This window comes from Diadema antillarum, unplaced genomic scaffold (assembly GCF_040938485.1).
Source record: "Diadema antillarum isolate AM-2024a unplaced genomic scaffold, OU_Dant_1.0 seq00000998_RagTag, whole genome shotgun sequence".
Classification (NCBI taxonomy): domain Eukaryota; kingdom Metazoa; phylum Echinodermata; class Echinoidea; order Diadematoida; family Diadematidae; genus Diadema; species Diadema antillarum.
Genome location: NW_027271836.1, coordinates 2,147,467 through 2,162,167, shown reverse-complemented (window position 1 = coordinate 2,162,167; position 14,701 = coordinate 2,147,467). Strand labels below are relative to the sequence as shown.

The 14,701-nt window shown below is 41.9% G+C and overlaps 1 protein-coding gene across 1 annotated transcript in view; it reads left to right on the top strand.

The window, feature by feature from the left end:
* The window catches only part of LOC139742375 (helicase ARIP4-like), a 36,655-nt gene extending 23,649 nt beyond the window's left edge, over positions 1-13,006 (top strand). Inside the window, exons 10-20 of the mRNA XM_071652953.1 lie at positions 1,680-1,842; positions 2,260-2,502; positions 2,985-3,085; positions 3,981-4,098; positions 4,623-4,860; positions 5,840-5,939; positions 6,973-7,178; positions 8,227-8,402; positions 9,900-10,138; positions 10,483-10,646; positions 11,201-13,006. Of these exons, the coding sequence (XP_071509054.1) occupies positions 1,680-1,842; positions 2,260-2,502; positions 2,985-3,085; positions 3,981-4,098; positions 4,623-4,860; positions 5,840-5,939; positions 6,973-7,178; positions 8,227-8,402; positions 9,900-10,138; positions 10,483-10,646; positions 11,201-12,429 (2,977 nt within the window). The 3' untranslated portion in view covers positions 12,430-13,006. The remainder of the gene's footprint in view (positions 1-1,679; positions 1,843-2,259; positions 2,503-2,984; positions 3,086-3,980; positions 4,099-4,622; positions 4,861-5,839; positions 5,940-6,972; positions 7,179-8,226; positions 8,403-9,899; positions 10,139-10,482; positions 10,647-11,200) is intronic.
* Positions 13,007-14,701: the final 1,695 nt, after the last annotated feature.

Sequence of the window (14,701 nt, the reverse complement as noted above, 5' to 3'; positions counted from 1 at the left end):
CACCGAGAATCTGTCTTCCTCTTGTAAGAACACAATACTCAGATCTGTCCTGCACAATCATAATAGAGGAAGCCATAAAACTTGGAAAAAAATCAAGATGTGAAATCTAACTTTGTGTGTGGCAGGGTGTTGCGATTATACAAGGAAATCATTTGTGAGTGTGTGGTCAGCCAGATTGTGCCAACATGGTTTTTAATAACAAACATAGGATGAAGTATTTGGGAAGTGTTTGTTACCTGAGGCTCAAAGGGGAAGCAGACTGAACAATGATATGTGAGGCTAAAATGAGAGTGACCCCCTTTTCAGACGCATGTCATTTTATACCGAAACTCGATAACGAAATGACGTATAAAGAATCATCGTATAGCCGACAGACCGTTCAGACACTAATTTCGACCATTCTGGGAAACGTCGTATAGATGTGCAGTTTCCTACTGCGCATGCTGTTATAGTTGTGAGTGACAGCTGTGGGGTCGCCTTTCGTGCGCGCTCCCATTAAGCCCCGCCCAGTTATACCGTTCTATGGTCGCCATACGTTCAGACGCACACGAAATGCTGATTCGTTATCGAGTTCTAGTTCGAAACGATGCTCTGACCTTCGTTTCGCTATACGTCGTTTCATTATACGTCGTTTCGTTAGTCAGCGTTCAGACGCATAAATTCATCGTATAGCTATACCGTTTTGGTATAGCTATACCGTTCTAGTATAAATTTTTTGCGTCTGAATGCACTGTGAGACAACTAGAGATTATGTTAAAAGAAAATGAAAAAGATGAGCTGGAATAAGAAGTTATGAAATTTCATAGGATGGGCAACATTTCACAAAAACATGGGTCAAAGATGATTTATGGAGTTTCATGTTTGTGTGCTCCTCTAGCCACACATTTTTTTTTTCAATCTGTATGCCCATGAAATGGAAAAACACTGTATTTAGGTAATGTAAATGTTTGGGTCCTATTGTAGTGTGGAAACAAATTCAAATTTCTGCTTAAGAAAATTGTATTTGGAAAGAATTAAGAAACCAAATTTTGAGAAGTGCAATAAGAAGACCATGAACATTATTATACTTTTGAAGGAGATGTCAAATTAGGATATAATCCATTTTGCTCAATGCCAATGCCAAAGGGAAGGAGAATCCATAACTGTACAAACTTTCAGCTATATCATGTAGCCCTTCAATACACTGTGGCCATTTTGCAATGTACGCAGTCGTTGCCTGGAAAAATGACCCCAACATTCCTGTAAGTTGTCAATGTTCCAGCATGTGAAGTTAGTTTAGTTGGTGTAGAATGAGTTAGGTGAATCAAGTAGATGAAGTGAAGTAAGTCGCAGAGATGGCAAACTTTGTCCTATTGGAGTACAATTATTGTATTGGCAAGGACGCAGGCTGCTCCACAGCACGAATCTGTGGTCTGTGCTGAGTGTTTCCTTACTGTTCAATAGATAGTGTGACAGCATTCTTGAAATGACTGAAAAGAGCTGTGAAGTGGGTGTTATCAATGCTGAGCTGAATCTAAGAATGGAACCATGCACACTACTGAGCTGCCTCCTCTAACCACTTCAGCCAATTCTTACCCTCGTGGCAAAAGCTAAAAATAAAGTTGCGATGACTGTACTTGAGTTTCACTCTTGTTATCTTTCTGTTCTACCCTCCCCCCCCCCTTCCTCCATCTCCCCAGGCGGAGGGTAGTCTTGACTGGGTACCCACTTCAGAACAACCTGCAGGAGTACTGGTGCATGGTGGACTTTGTCAGGCCAAACTTCCTGGGCACGAGGCATGAGTTTGCCAACCTCTTTGAGAGACCAATCTCTAATGGCCAATGTATTGACAGCACACCTTATGTGAGTAATGGGTTGAACCTTGGACTTCAATGTTCTAGTCTTTGTATCTGAACAGACTGTTCAAATGACATTTTGGTGATAACTACATTACGTGTATCCCCTGTGCACGCTTTCATCACAGGCCACCCAAATTTTTAAAGAGTTTAAAATCAGAAGCGGCCTGATAGGCATTCACCTAGTCTGTGTGCATTAGCAACCATATTCACTGACTCTCGGTTAGCACAGAAAAACATATACTAAGTAAAAAAAAAAAGAAAAGAAAAAGGACGAAGATACTTCTTGCAAATCATCTTGGTAGTAAATGTATTTGAAAGAATGAGACGAGAGATTCTTGTGCATGATATTTCTGTACTTGATTTGACAACCAGAAAAACAAGTGCTATTATGTTGTCTCTCCCCTCATTGTGAATCCCCTAGGATGTGCGATTGATGCGGTATCGGGCGCATGTCCTGCACAGCCTGCTTGGGGGTTTTGTCCAGCGGCGTGGCTTTAACGTCCTGCTGTCCACCCTGCCGCCCAAGGAGGAGCACGTCCTGCTGGTCAGACTGACCTCCTTCCAGCGTGGCCTCTACATCCGCTTCATGCAGTGCTTCAAGGAGGCTGGGGCGGGTGGCTGGTGCTCAGCCAACCCTCTCAAGGCATTCTCTGTAGGCTGTAAGGTGAGACTCAGCACGACAGTTGCAAGCAAGCATTCTATTACCTTACCCTTGCCTCTCCTTTTTCCCTTCAGACCTTTTTTTTTCAAACTTAATGTTAAGGTTTTGTTGTAGTATGTTTGATACTCACTGAGAACTCCTTGAAAGCACTAAATTGTAGGATATCTGACCCTGATTTCAGTTTCTCTTAGCTGATTAATTCCATGTCTTATTTTATCCCAGTGACTGGATAAAGAATCACAACCAAACTAAGAAATCCCCACATCCCCCCCCCCAAATCTTCTACATGACACTTTGTATGTGGGAGATAATGAACCAGTGACAATTTTCCACATGCAAGCAAGAATCCAAAGACAAAGCCTGAATCCATTCATCCTTCACGCTGAAGCAGCTTTCTTCGGAAACCGAATAGTGAATTCTGCTTGCATGGATGTGACACAGGTAATAAGGATGCCTTTGTTTTTTCGCACGCTGTCTCCGGGCAGATCTGGAACCATCCTGACATCCTAGGGGACCTTCTGACGGAGAGGGAGAGCCTCGGTGAGGATCTGGACGCTGACCTGGACTTACCAGAGATTCAAGCCAAGTGAGTGTTGGCAAACATACTTTTCTACCTCGTTCCAATTCCCCGTCATCGTACTATGCCCATGTTTTGTTTGTAATATTGTGCATACGGTAATACACCTCATTGCACAATGGTGTTGGTACGGCCTGGATTAAGTATTTCTGTTTGATATCATCAATTTGGTCATCACACTTCTCAATGTGTGTGAGATCATCCAATGTGATGGATAGTGAGACAGAAATATTGTCTCAAACATATTCACCATGCTACACCCTAGATTATGCATAAAATGGTTTGTTATCTTGCTAACCACAAGATATGAAAAAAAAAGACAGATAGTATTGTGCTTCAGTTATGGAAAAAATAAATGAATGAACGTGACATGATTAGTGGCTAATTATAAATTGGTTGGCTATCTGAAGTAATCTACAACCATGTTGTCATGGTAAAAGTGTGAAAATAAATTGCTAGAGATGTGCTCTGTATGGTAGCTATTATTGTAGGAGGCTGTCATATTCTGGTGCACAAATGCTGAATTCACCCACAGCAATGTATAACTTCCTCGTTATTTGATAGTAAAGGACCTTTGATCTGCAAGCAGCACACACTTGATAATATCAACATACTGCTGCCTTTGATTAAGTACATCAAAAGCTTGGGAAATCCATTTTGAAAAGAAATAAAATGACTGGACTTGAGAAAATGGTCTTGGAAACATATCTATTGTGATATGGGGTCCGTTTCTTGAAAATCTTACACATATGAGAGACTTTGGTCATTGTGAGATATATGTAAAGACTTTTACATGGTATGTGATGACTTCATGAAATGGACCCATGGTGTCTGTGGCCCCTAGGTCCACTGTTCAATCCGAGGCTAATCATGGTATGTTTGATACAAACCTCGCCTCCCACAGGTGTAAACAGAAGGGAGGAAAGAAGCCAGCTGACCCCAAGCAGGGGGAGGCATCGGTCAGCCGCATGGACACCCATGGATACCAGGACAAGATCCAGCAGATCATCTCCTTTGAGTGGGTGGGTATCTCACTTTACTGGTCCTCACATTTACCAACCCATTCACCCTCTATCACGAGATGCATTGCCTTTTGTTGAGGGATTGTTTCACTCAGGAAGATATTCTTCATAAAGCAAAGTTTGTGCAATGAAATCAGCATAAGAGTAAAAGAGTTATAGTTGGGAGGGGGGGGGGGGGGGGGAGGGGAGAAGAAGAGAGAAAAAAAGATATACCGTTCAGTTTTGAGCTCTGGTGGTACATTTTGTAGCATTGTCATGTAGAACTTGACCTTGTCTGTATGTGAACACAAAATTAAAGGAATGATGTCAAGGTCTACTGATATGGTGTAAATATTCCAGTGAACAATAGTACTGGTCAATTTTGGAAACCTGGGAGGAGATTTGTACATTTTCAGAAGAGAATGGATAGCAGAGTGCTTTTAATGTAACCCATGACCCCCCCCCCCCCCCCCCCCCCCCAACATACACACACACACACACACTTAGGACTGAAGAAGTCATTTCCCCTTCTTAATGTTGAACAGGCGCGGCCAATCATGAAAAACTACACCAAGAACAATCTGTGCAATGGGGGCAAGATGATAGTCCTGTTCCACATCCTGGAGGAGTCCATCCGCCTCGGGGACCGGGTCCTGGTCTTCAGCCAGAGCCTCAGTACGCTGTCCCTGATCGAGAAGTTCCTGGCCCAGTCCAGCATCCCCCAGCCGCCGAACCCGCCACCTCTAATGCCCAGGGAGTGGGTGCGCAACAAGACATATTTCAGTGAGTCACCAGTCGGTTTTCACATCCTTCTTGTGTGTTGATTTTGTGTTATGCTTTTGTGACAGTGTTGTGTGTTTATGTTTTTAAACATTTTGTTTATTTATGTGTTCATGTGTGCATATGTGAGTGACTTATGTTTATTGTGTTTTTGCACTTTTGCTCTATTGTGAAACCAGTAATGTTTGCATACAGTTGGTGAATCTTTTTCAGGAGGAGCCAAGATTCGCAAAATTAAAATGTACATGAAAGTCGACACAGTGCATTGAATGCTGGTGGCAATTCATGCTTCATTCCACGAAAAATGCTGTTAGTGTTGGCTCCCATTTACAAATGTTTTTTTGTTTTACAATATTTCATTAGAGATGTGAGAATAGAATTATGCTGGTAGTCTCCTCGTACTGCAGATTCTGTGTGTGTAATTTTCCCTTTTGGTTGGTTGTATCATATGTAGATAAAGATACATGTATTAACTTGTGTTTGATGTGAGCTGATATTAGTGATAAGGGACTTCCTTGACATGAAGAACAAAGGAATCAGCTGGCCAAACTTCCCTTTACTTTGGTTGAATCACAAGTGGTTCTGGACCTGATTTTCCCAAGATGGAAAGCTGAATGAAAGAGAGGAAAGAGCCTGTCCAAGGCTTACCTGACACCGCCACAGATAGATTTCACTCGTGGAAATGTGTGTCAACAGAATGTTGGATTAAAGAATTTAGTACTAGGTCCTGTAGGAGAAAAGTAACAGAATTTTTCCAGAATTGAACTTGACATGTTTATCTGTGTTCAATATATATATATATATATATATATATATATATATATATATATATATATATATATATATATATATATATATAGTTGTTTTTCCTGTGCATTGGTATGTTTTTGATTAGTAAAGCTTGGCAGCCCCAAAGAAAGAGAATGACATATGATTTGTTAACATTTAACACCAATGTTTGCATGTCGTGACCACTCCTCAGGACTAGATGGAAGCACGGCGGTTTCCGAGAGAGAGAAAATGATCAACCAATTCAACTCTCGAGACAACAAGGCAATATGGCTCTTCCTGCTCTCAACCAAGTAAGTTGGAGACTCAAAACATTTTTTTTGATCTCCTCACTCTAAGTGAACATACTTTGGCTATCTGGGGTGAAAACCTTCCTTTACACTAGTCATTTTGTACAGATCCTGTAATTTTGCTGAATGATGGCAGGTGTGTGGTCCCACCCTCTACTGGTTAGAGGAGTGTTCTTCAAATTGTTGATCAGCTTATCTTGAATAAAGGCTGGTAACCCCATGATGTTGGTTTGGAAAGCATCACAAACATGAATAAATCCATGACAGATGCAATTAAAAAAGAAAGAAAGATAGGCTTTACTGGTTTTGCTCCATTTTGCCAAAATAGCCATGATATACCCAGGAAGATGAATTCATTTTACATATAAAGAAGTGACTGTCTGTTTCAAACCACCTTTCCCTATTTGCTTGGCATGTTAGTGCTTACAGGATGAATAGATTGAACATTTCAGTGCAGTGGCACTCTTTGAAAAAGAAAACAAAATGGACATTTCAGTGCAGTGGCACTAATTGAAAAAAGAAAACAAAATGGATGTTTCAGTGTAGTGGCACTAATTGAAAAAAGAAAACAAAATGGACATTTCAGCGCAGTGGCACTCATTGAAAAAGGAAACAAAATTTGTTTGTACAGCAAACAGATATGAAGTGATTGTAACCAAGATAGCAGACTTCGGAGGTATGCATTTCCATACCACTGTGGTATCTAATGTGGAGCAGAGGAATTGAGCATGTCTTAGTTGAGTGGAAAACATTTGCAAAAGCGCTATAAGAAAATAGATGTGAAAGCTGAATTGTTGAAATGAATACTGTCTGGGCTTTTAGTTTCTGTATAACTCAGAAGCTAAAGAGTTGATGCATGCTATTCTGACACAAAATGTTATTATATTCAGAGTAGGTGAGAGGCAGGTTGAGGGGTCTTTATTAAAAAAATTGTAACCTTTTGAATTGAGTTTGAAAAAGCAAACAAACGAAAGAGCCAGATTTCCTTCTCTGGCACACGGCATTAATCAAAGGAACCTCTGCCTTTCCTAACCAGAGCTGGCTGCCTGGGAATCAACCTGATCGGTGCCAACCGAGTGGTTGTCATGGACGCGTCGTGGAACCCCTGCCACGATGCCCAGGCTGTCTGCCGTGTCTACCGCTACGGTCAGGCCAAGAAATGCCACGTTTATCGACTGGTGTCGGACCAGACGCTGGAGAAGAAGATCTATGACAGGCAGATCTCAAAGAAGGGCATGTCAGGTAGGGACAAGAGGGATTCCAAAACTGTGCATACATACTTCAAAAAAACACACCCACACACATGCTCTCTCTCTCTCTCCCTCTCTGACTCATTCAACTACTTAAAATCATAAAAAAAATACAAGCAAAAAAAAAAGTTTGAATTAAGTGGCGTGACTGATTAAGTCAGACTTGGCACTCCTATGTAGAAAGTACATATTCCCCTGAACGTGAGATACGTTAGGGCAGATATCTTCTTTTTCTTGCAGTCTTCTTCTGTTGTACATGTATGATGCAATACAACGGGATGGGTGAGGGGTTATAGACTCATAAGTTGATATCTAAGCTGCGGATCCAGTTCAGAGCAGCATCACTTTTTCCTTTTTTTTTCCCTTGTAGTAGAAATGAGTTAATTGCTCTTTTGATATGATAAAATATATATATGTATAAGTATATATTTCCTATTTTAATATTCTTTATATCATTCTGATACTGTGACATTACACATTGTTGTCGAGTCTCTATCTATGGAGGAGGCACATGGACCAAAATAGATACAAAATTCATTAGTTTTATCTTCAGTATTTTTGTATCATTAGTTTTAAATGTGTCCTGCCAGTTTCTTTAAACCTTCACTGAGTTTTTTTATTATCTTGTTCCATTCATGCTAATTCATATGTATGTTTGTGAAAGCTTCTCCTTCTTGCTTCTTGGTATGGGATAAAAGAGATTATTGGTTGAACAATGCTAGGCTGATCCAAGAAAGCTATTCCAGAATGCATCCAGTAATTGCTTTTCAATGGTCTGAACATGACCATCAACTTTATAAGATTTGTATGTCAATGGATGACTGAACTGTTGATTTGAGATTATGCAAGTGTTGTACATTTCTATGTCTCATGGTGTTCGTTAATCATTGGTTTCACCTGTCCTGTGCGTATGAGATGGTCAATGGCGTGGTTTGGAAAATGCAAGGACTGTCGACAGAGGACTAACCAAAACAAAAAGGGCTTGTAAAAGTTTTTGTGATTGTACTCTCTATGTCTCCCCTCCTTTGTTGTTCTCTCAGATCGAGTGGTGGATGAGATGAACCCTGAGATGAACCTTACCAAGAAGGAGGTGGAGTCGCTGCTTGAATTCGATGAGACGGACATGCCTTTTGAGGACTTCAGCCACCTTGCCAAAGACATTGGTGATGTCATCCTCAAGAGCCTTGTCATTAAACACAGCAACTTCATCACCAAGGTACGAGGGGAAACATTGATGAGTGTTTCTACTGAACGATAGAAATTGGAGGTGATGTGAGGTGATAGAGGGTGTTGTGAAGCGATGCACGGTGATGTGGGGTAGCACCTCAAATTTTTCTCAGCAGAAACACATCGAGAAGTGGATGATGCGAGGTGGTGCGAGGTGAGCCATCGTCCTACCTTTAAAGTGGTCGATGAGAGATGATACGTGGGATGATTTTCAGTAGAAACAGAACGTCCCTGAAGCCTCAAATTCTTAATGGGTAATTCTGCATGTTATTCAACGGATCATAAGGCAGAGTGCCCGGGACCTTATCTGTGACCTTATAATCCATGACTTTGTGGCTCACCGCATTTTGCAAGTTCCCTCTCATTACCCTGCATTACCAGGCATCACCATGGACTTCATTACTCAGTAGAAACTATTCGGATAGTACTGTATACGCTATATATTTCGCGGGGGTTTTATTTTCGCGAATTTCGCGAGTCGGGAGCTATTCGCGAAATTAACAACACGCGAAAATATTACCTTCCAAAACGAATCCCTTGCCTTGATGATACAAACATTTCAGTACTAGTATACCATGTCGCGGCTTACTGAACAGACCATACTGGCTAAAGCTTGTTTACGTACATACAGCACGTCCACGTCTATACTTACGAATACTGTAGAGAGCCAATCCATTATCGCAAGGGGACCACTCGTCAGAAATCTAGCGCGATGGAATTAACCACTTCAAAAATGTTGAATTCTAACTTACTAGTTTGCAGAGTTTGGTAAGTTTTTTTCATGCAGTGTATTGCTAGTATCACTCTTATTTGCTAGTAAGTTGAAAATTCACACTTTCTTTGCCACTTCATATTTTCTCTGGTCCCCCAATCGCGAATTTAACCACTCGCGAAAATGTGTGACAGCGGCAATTCGCGAATATTTATGTACGCGAAAATTATAGCGTATACAGTAGTTAAGTATGAGGTGATGCAGATGAAAAAATTTTGTAGTGATGCAGGGTAATGCAAGGTGTCAAGTAGAAGCACATACATTGCTTCATGCCCACTTTAGAGGATGCTGCGGTGTTTGACCTAGTCCATTGCCATGGAAAGATAATAATTTCATGCATTCAACCTTTATGTGCCCAGGCACTCAGCTTAACTTGCCGAGCTCCTTCATCAGCAATCCACTCAGGTGTAGTAATGTTCCTCAGTCCAACAGGAAGGCCATGTTTACACAGTTTGGATGAAGGGGATTAAGTTATTTCTATCTACTGGCAATTATTTTGCAGACATCTGTCCCAGTCAGTGAAGAAAATATCCCTGTGTACATATCAGTCAGTGGAAAAAAAAAAGCACATTAAGGGTTAAGGGGGAGACATTTGTTTTTGTTAAGCTCTATTAGCAGTCCTTCCTGCAATATGAAGACTTTTACACCCTGGCCTATTGTAAATGATTGAGATTTCTGTCATGTAACATTGGTGCTGCTCTCTCTTTCCATCAGGCTCCTTTCACCACCGAGTCCCTGCTGTGGGACCGCAAGGACCAGAAACTGACCAGGGCGGAAAAGATGCAGGCCAAGAAGAGCTACGAGGAGGAGAAGAAGCTCAACTTGTCTTACTCCCGGCCCTCCTATGCTGCCTTCTATCCTAAGGGAGCAGGACCACAGGGGGCCTTGCCCATTCCTCCAGCCAAAGGGGTGCAGAATCCGGGCTTCAATACAGGTCCTCCGTACCCTTACATGTGAGTTCATCCTCCTCTTCTCTTGAATAATCGCTGTATTCTCATTGTGGTTGTTAGGCATTTATTTTATCTCTGTTGTTGTTGTTGTTGTTAATGTTGTTGCTGCTGCTGTTGTCGTCGTCGCTGTTGTTGTTGCTGCTGCTGTTGTCGTTGCTGTTGCTGTTGTTGTTGTTGTTGTTGTTGTTGTTGTTGTTGTTGTTGTTGTTGTTGTTGTTGTTGTTGTTGTTGTTGTTGTTGTTGTTGTTGTTGTTGTTGTTGTTGTTGTTGTTGTTGTTGTTGTTGTTGTTGTTGTTGTTGTTGAAAATCAGTACTTCTAAACTTTAAACTTCCGGTTACCCTTTCAGGAATACACTCAAGCAGCCCCTCCAGAGACCAGTGGCCAACGTGCGACCCATCCAGTCCACCCCGGTGCCACGGCAACCACCCACCTCCATGGATCTCACACAGAAGAGACTCCAGAACCTCAAGAATGCTGGGGTGACACTGCAGAGGATAGTTGCTACAACAGGTGAGGGAGCTATTCACACCTTGGGGCAAATTCTGCGTACCTTCCGAATGATCATACCAGGAGAAGACGCATCTCATGGCAGTTAATGGGAGTTTCCACCAGTATAAAGTTTATTAAAGTTAATTAACAAATATTGCTAGATTTATATGCATAATTACATTTCATGTACTTACCTCCTTGGCAACAAGATGATATAAGAATGTAGGATAATATGGCCATCACTCTCAAATGCAGTAGTAGTTAGATGTAAAATAGCTTCTCTTTTGTGTGATATCTATGTAAGTTGTTATTTGTGGAAAAGATATTTAAAAGAATGAAAATGTAAGAGAGAAATTTGAGAAAGGTGGGGGGCAGCTGCCTTGTCAAGAAGAATAATACTGTGAATAGATGAAGTAGCTATCATACAAATAAGATATGCAAAGTGACCGTAAGTGATATCAAGTAACAATTAAATCGCTGTAGTTCACATTTGATAGATACCCCTATTTTCTTGAATTGTGGTGTTTGATGGAAACCTTATTATGAAATGTTGTGTAATGTTTTCTGTCCGACAGACATTGTGTTGCCTGGTGCCAATACGTCAAGTGACTCCACCCCGACGATCCGGGCTGGAGAAGCCGTCACCTTTATCAAGACCAAGAAGGGCATCTACCTGCGCACTCATGAGGGGAAGATCCTAGCAGTGAGGGGGCCTAATGGTGGACCAGGATCTCTGTCGGCGGTGGCCCAAGGAGCATTCTCGGACCAGAGGTCCGCCAGCGCAGGCTTTGCAGGAGGTGGCGGTGGCCCCCAGACTCCCCCAGGAGAGAGTGACTGGGGCTCTGCCCAAAGCACCCAGAGTGGCTCAGGTTTGGCTAACTCTCAGCTGGGCCAGCTTCTTTCCCAGAGCGTGTCACCTTCTCAGCAGTTCAACAACCCCCCTCTCCCGGTCATCTCAGACAAGTCAACTCCTCCCAACCAAAGCCCCGGTGCCAACAGCCCCTTCTTTGCTTTCTCCCAGTCGCAGTCCAACTCACTGCCTCGCGATTATGCGTCGGCGTCATCGAGTAGCTTGTCATTCAGCTCCCAGCCGTCCCTTTCGACACCTTACTCCCTGTGCAATTCTTCAACGCTAACCATGGCTACGGACACAACGATGCACTCATCGGTAATCGGAACCTCGTCGGGGACGATGACCGAGATGCGAAGGTTCCCGCCTTACCCCCAGACATCCTCTATTCAGCAATCAGACATGCCAATGCCATTCCAAGATATGAGCCCCAGTCCCTCGAGTAGTGGTGGCATGGCATTCCCACCCTATAGTGACCAACCCTGGAGGAACTCTAACCCAGGTACAGTCAGCACAAGCCAGGCATCGGCGTCACTAGATCAGAGTTCTTTGTCATTCTCCGAGAATTCTGGTAGTGGTGTCATGGACCAGTCAAACCCCAGTCCGTTCTCGCTGTCCGATGGGCCCCAACTAGACTCTGATTTCTTGCCTCCATCTTCAGAGAGCCTGCCGCCCAGCTCCATGGGTGCAGCTCAGAGTGTCCAACTCGCCCCTTCCCTTCCCTTCCCACAAAACACAGACCCCAAGTTCCCCTCCTTCCCCAATCTGGGGGGCTCGGGTAATGCATCCAGCTCTTCAAACAGCCAATCTGCATCCAGCTCCCCGTCGCTTGGCAACGAGTCGGACATCTCAAATCTCACCAGGTTCGTCGATTCCAGCTTTCCCAATCTCATGCCCTTTTCCGGCTCGCTCAATCCAGATGGAAATGTGCAGCCCAATGCGGGCTTACCGTAAACATACCAAGAATGATGGACGTCAAGAAAGATGTTGATTCATTGTGAACAGTCCTTTGCAATGTTTTTATACGAAGTGAGGATCAATGTGAGGCCACGAGTGTTTGTTACCATTAATGGTAACATCCATTGCAAAAAAAAAAAAAAAATTATGCATGGTTGCATTCATCGTGAAAGAGAACTTTGAATGACATAATCCATGTGAACAGGTGTATGGAATGTCAAATCAGCGTTTAACTTTATGTTCCAATGCATGCAAATTTCTCCTTGGAAATTTGACCCTGCCATTTGTTATGTCTGTGATGTATTACTTGTGAGAGTCAGTTTTTGTATACTTTTGCAAGTGGGTTGAGTAGTTTCAATGTGAGTGGACTTCTGCGTTGATGTTGGTGGTAGACCGTGTTACCTCGAGACCCTGTGTCTATGGTTCAGTACTGTATGATAAAGAGTGACGCTGTCTTGAAAGTTAACTCTAGGTCTGCTTTCATATAATTGCGTTTCCTTTCATTCTTTTCTCATTTGATGCAAGTGAATTGCCAGGTATCAGAATTTCATAGTATCAAGAGGCAGGTCGTGCTCATTCATGGCTAGATTTATGGTGAGTCGAGGGCACACATGCTACCTGTTACCGTAAAATCTTCTTCCTGTGTTGCGTAAAGCCAAAGGTCACGACCTCTCTCTGCAGAAGGCAACATGATACGACATGTTTAGGGGCATATGCGAGATCAATAGTCTGCGATATTTACTCCATGCACACAAAGTATTTTGTTCATGTTGGCATCACTTGTCATATTGGTACATTGGTTTTTGGAGACTATTCCGAATGAAACAGTCATCGTTTCTAATTGCTTTGTTTGGTTCTACGTAGAATAAGGACAACTGCAAATGTGAAAAGGGGAAAGTGAAAAGATGATTAAAAATCTATTGAGGAAAATACCTACAGTGTGATAAGTGATAAAACCTTTGCAACTCAAATTGGCTTGTAGCATTCTTTTCTTCAGATTAAATATTATCAGTGATAAGCATGTGTATGCCAGATTTTGATATATTACTGAATCATTCTTTTTAGTTCAGTTTCTTAAAAAAGGAAAAGAAAAGATGGGTTGTGTGTATATACATGTACCTCTCAAAAGAAAGATGTCCACCTACTATATATCACTCTCATATATGCAGCATAGATGAGTTTCATGACATTTGACCCGTGTGGGGCCTCAAACTCTGACAAGATATGTTCTGTACGCAAAGTGAATACAATTGTGTTTATTATGATGTTTGACTATTAAATCAGCTTGCCGGCCTTGCTGTTTGTGAATATTTGTTCTCTTGTCTCAAGAGACAGGGAAGGAAAGAAAGGAGACATTGTCATTCCCAGACTGAGAGTTTTTGGTGTAAGCATCTCATCATCGTTATTTATGTTCTCTCATGCTCTGTTTCCTAATTTTTTTGTTTGTTTCTGTAATAAATTCTTGCCATCGCATACGAATGTAAAAATTCCAGCGGTGGCGATTGCTTTTTAATTCACATAATAATGCATTGACTACGCTGTGCAGTGCACAGCGCAAGCTGTATTTGGTCTTACACGAAAAGCATCAAGCACCATCACTTTCTCAAAACTTAAAAAGTTTTGCAATTTTTTTTTTTAGCAACTGTTCCATGTTGGGAACAGAGGCAACTGCAAGTTCTGAAAGTATATTTCTGTTGTAAATTGACAGTGTTTTAGTCGTGATAAAAAGGGTAAAATTTGATGTGATTGCTGCATATACGCTCTGCATATGCCTGCTGCAAGGTATCTCCGCATTACTGGAAGTGCACAGGTAAACATTTTAAAATGTGGCCTTGTTCGACCTCCACATGTTGGGCACAAGTGTGTAGGACCACCATATTCTTTTGCATGTAGCATATGGCCTTGACTTGTGGTGACAAAAATGTTTGCATTTATATGCGATGGGAAGAATTTATCTTTTTTGTTTTTAGGTATTGTTGATCTATTGTTTTTCGCAAACACACTTCAGTTCCCAGAAATTCCTAGGATTTTTGGAGGAAGGACCAAATTGGGAGAAGGTGTATGCCTCTAGGCATGTGCTCCCTTGACTGTTATTTGTGTGCTGAAGATTGGACAGGATCTTAACACTTTCTTGAGTACCTTTGTTTTTATCGCTGCCCTTTGTTTTATGTCATTTATTGCCAGGTACAGACTTTCTGAAAAAACAAAAGAGATCTGCAATGAAATGTTTTTGTCACGTGTCTGTGAGGTTTTCATGTATTTTGTAGAT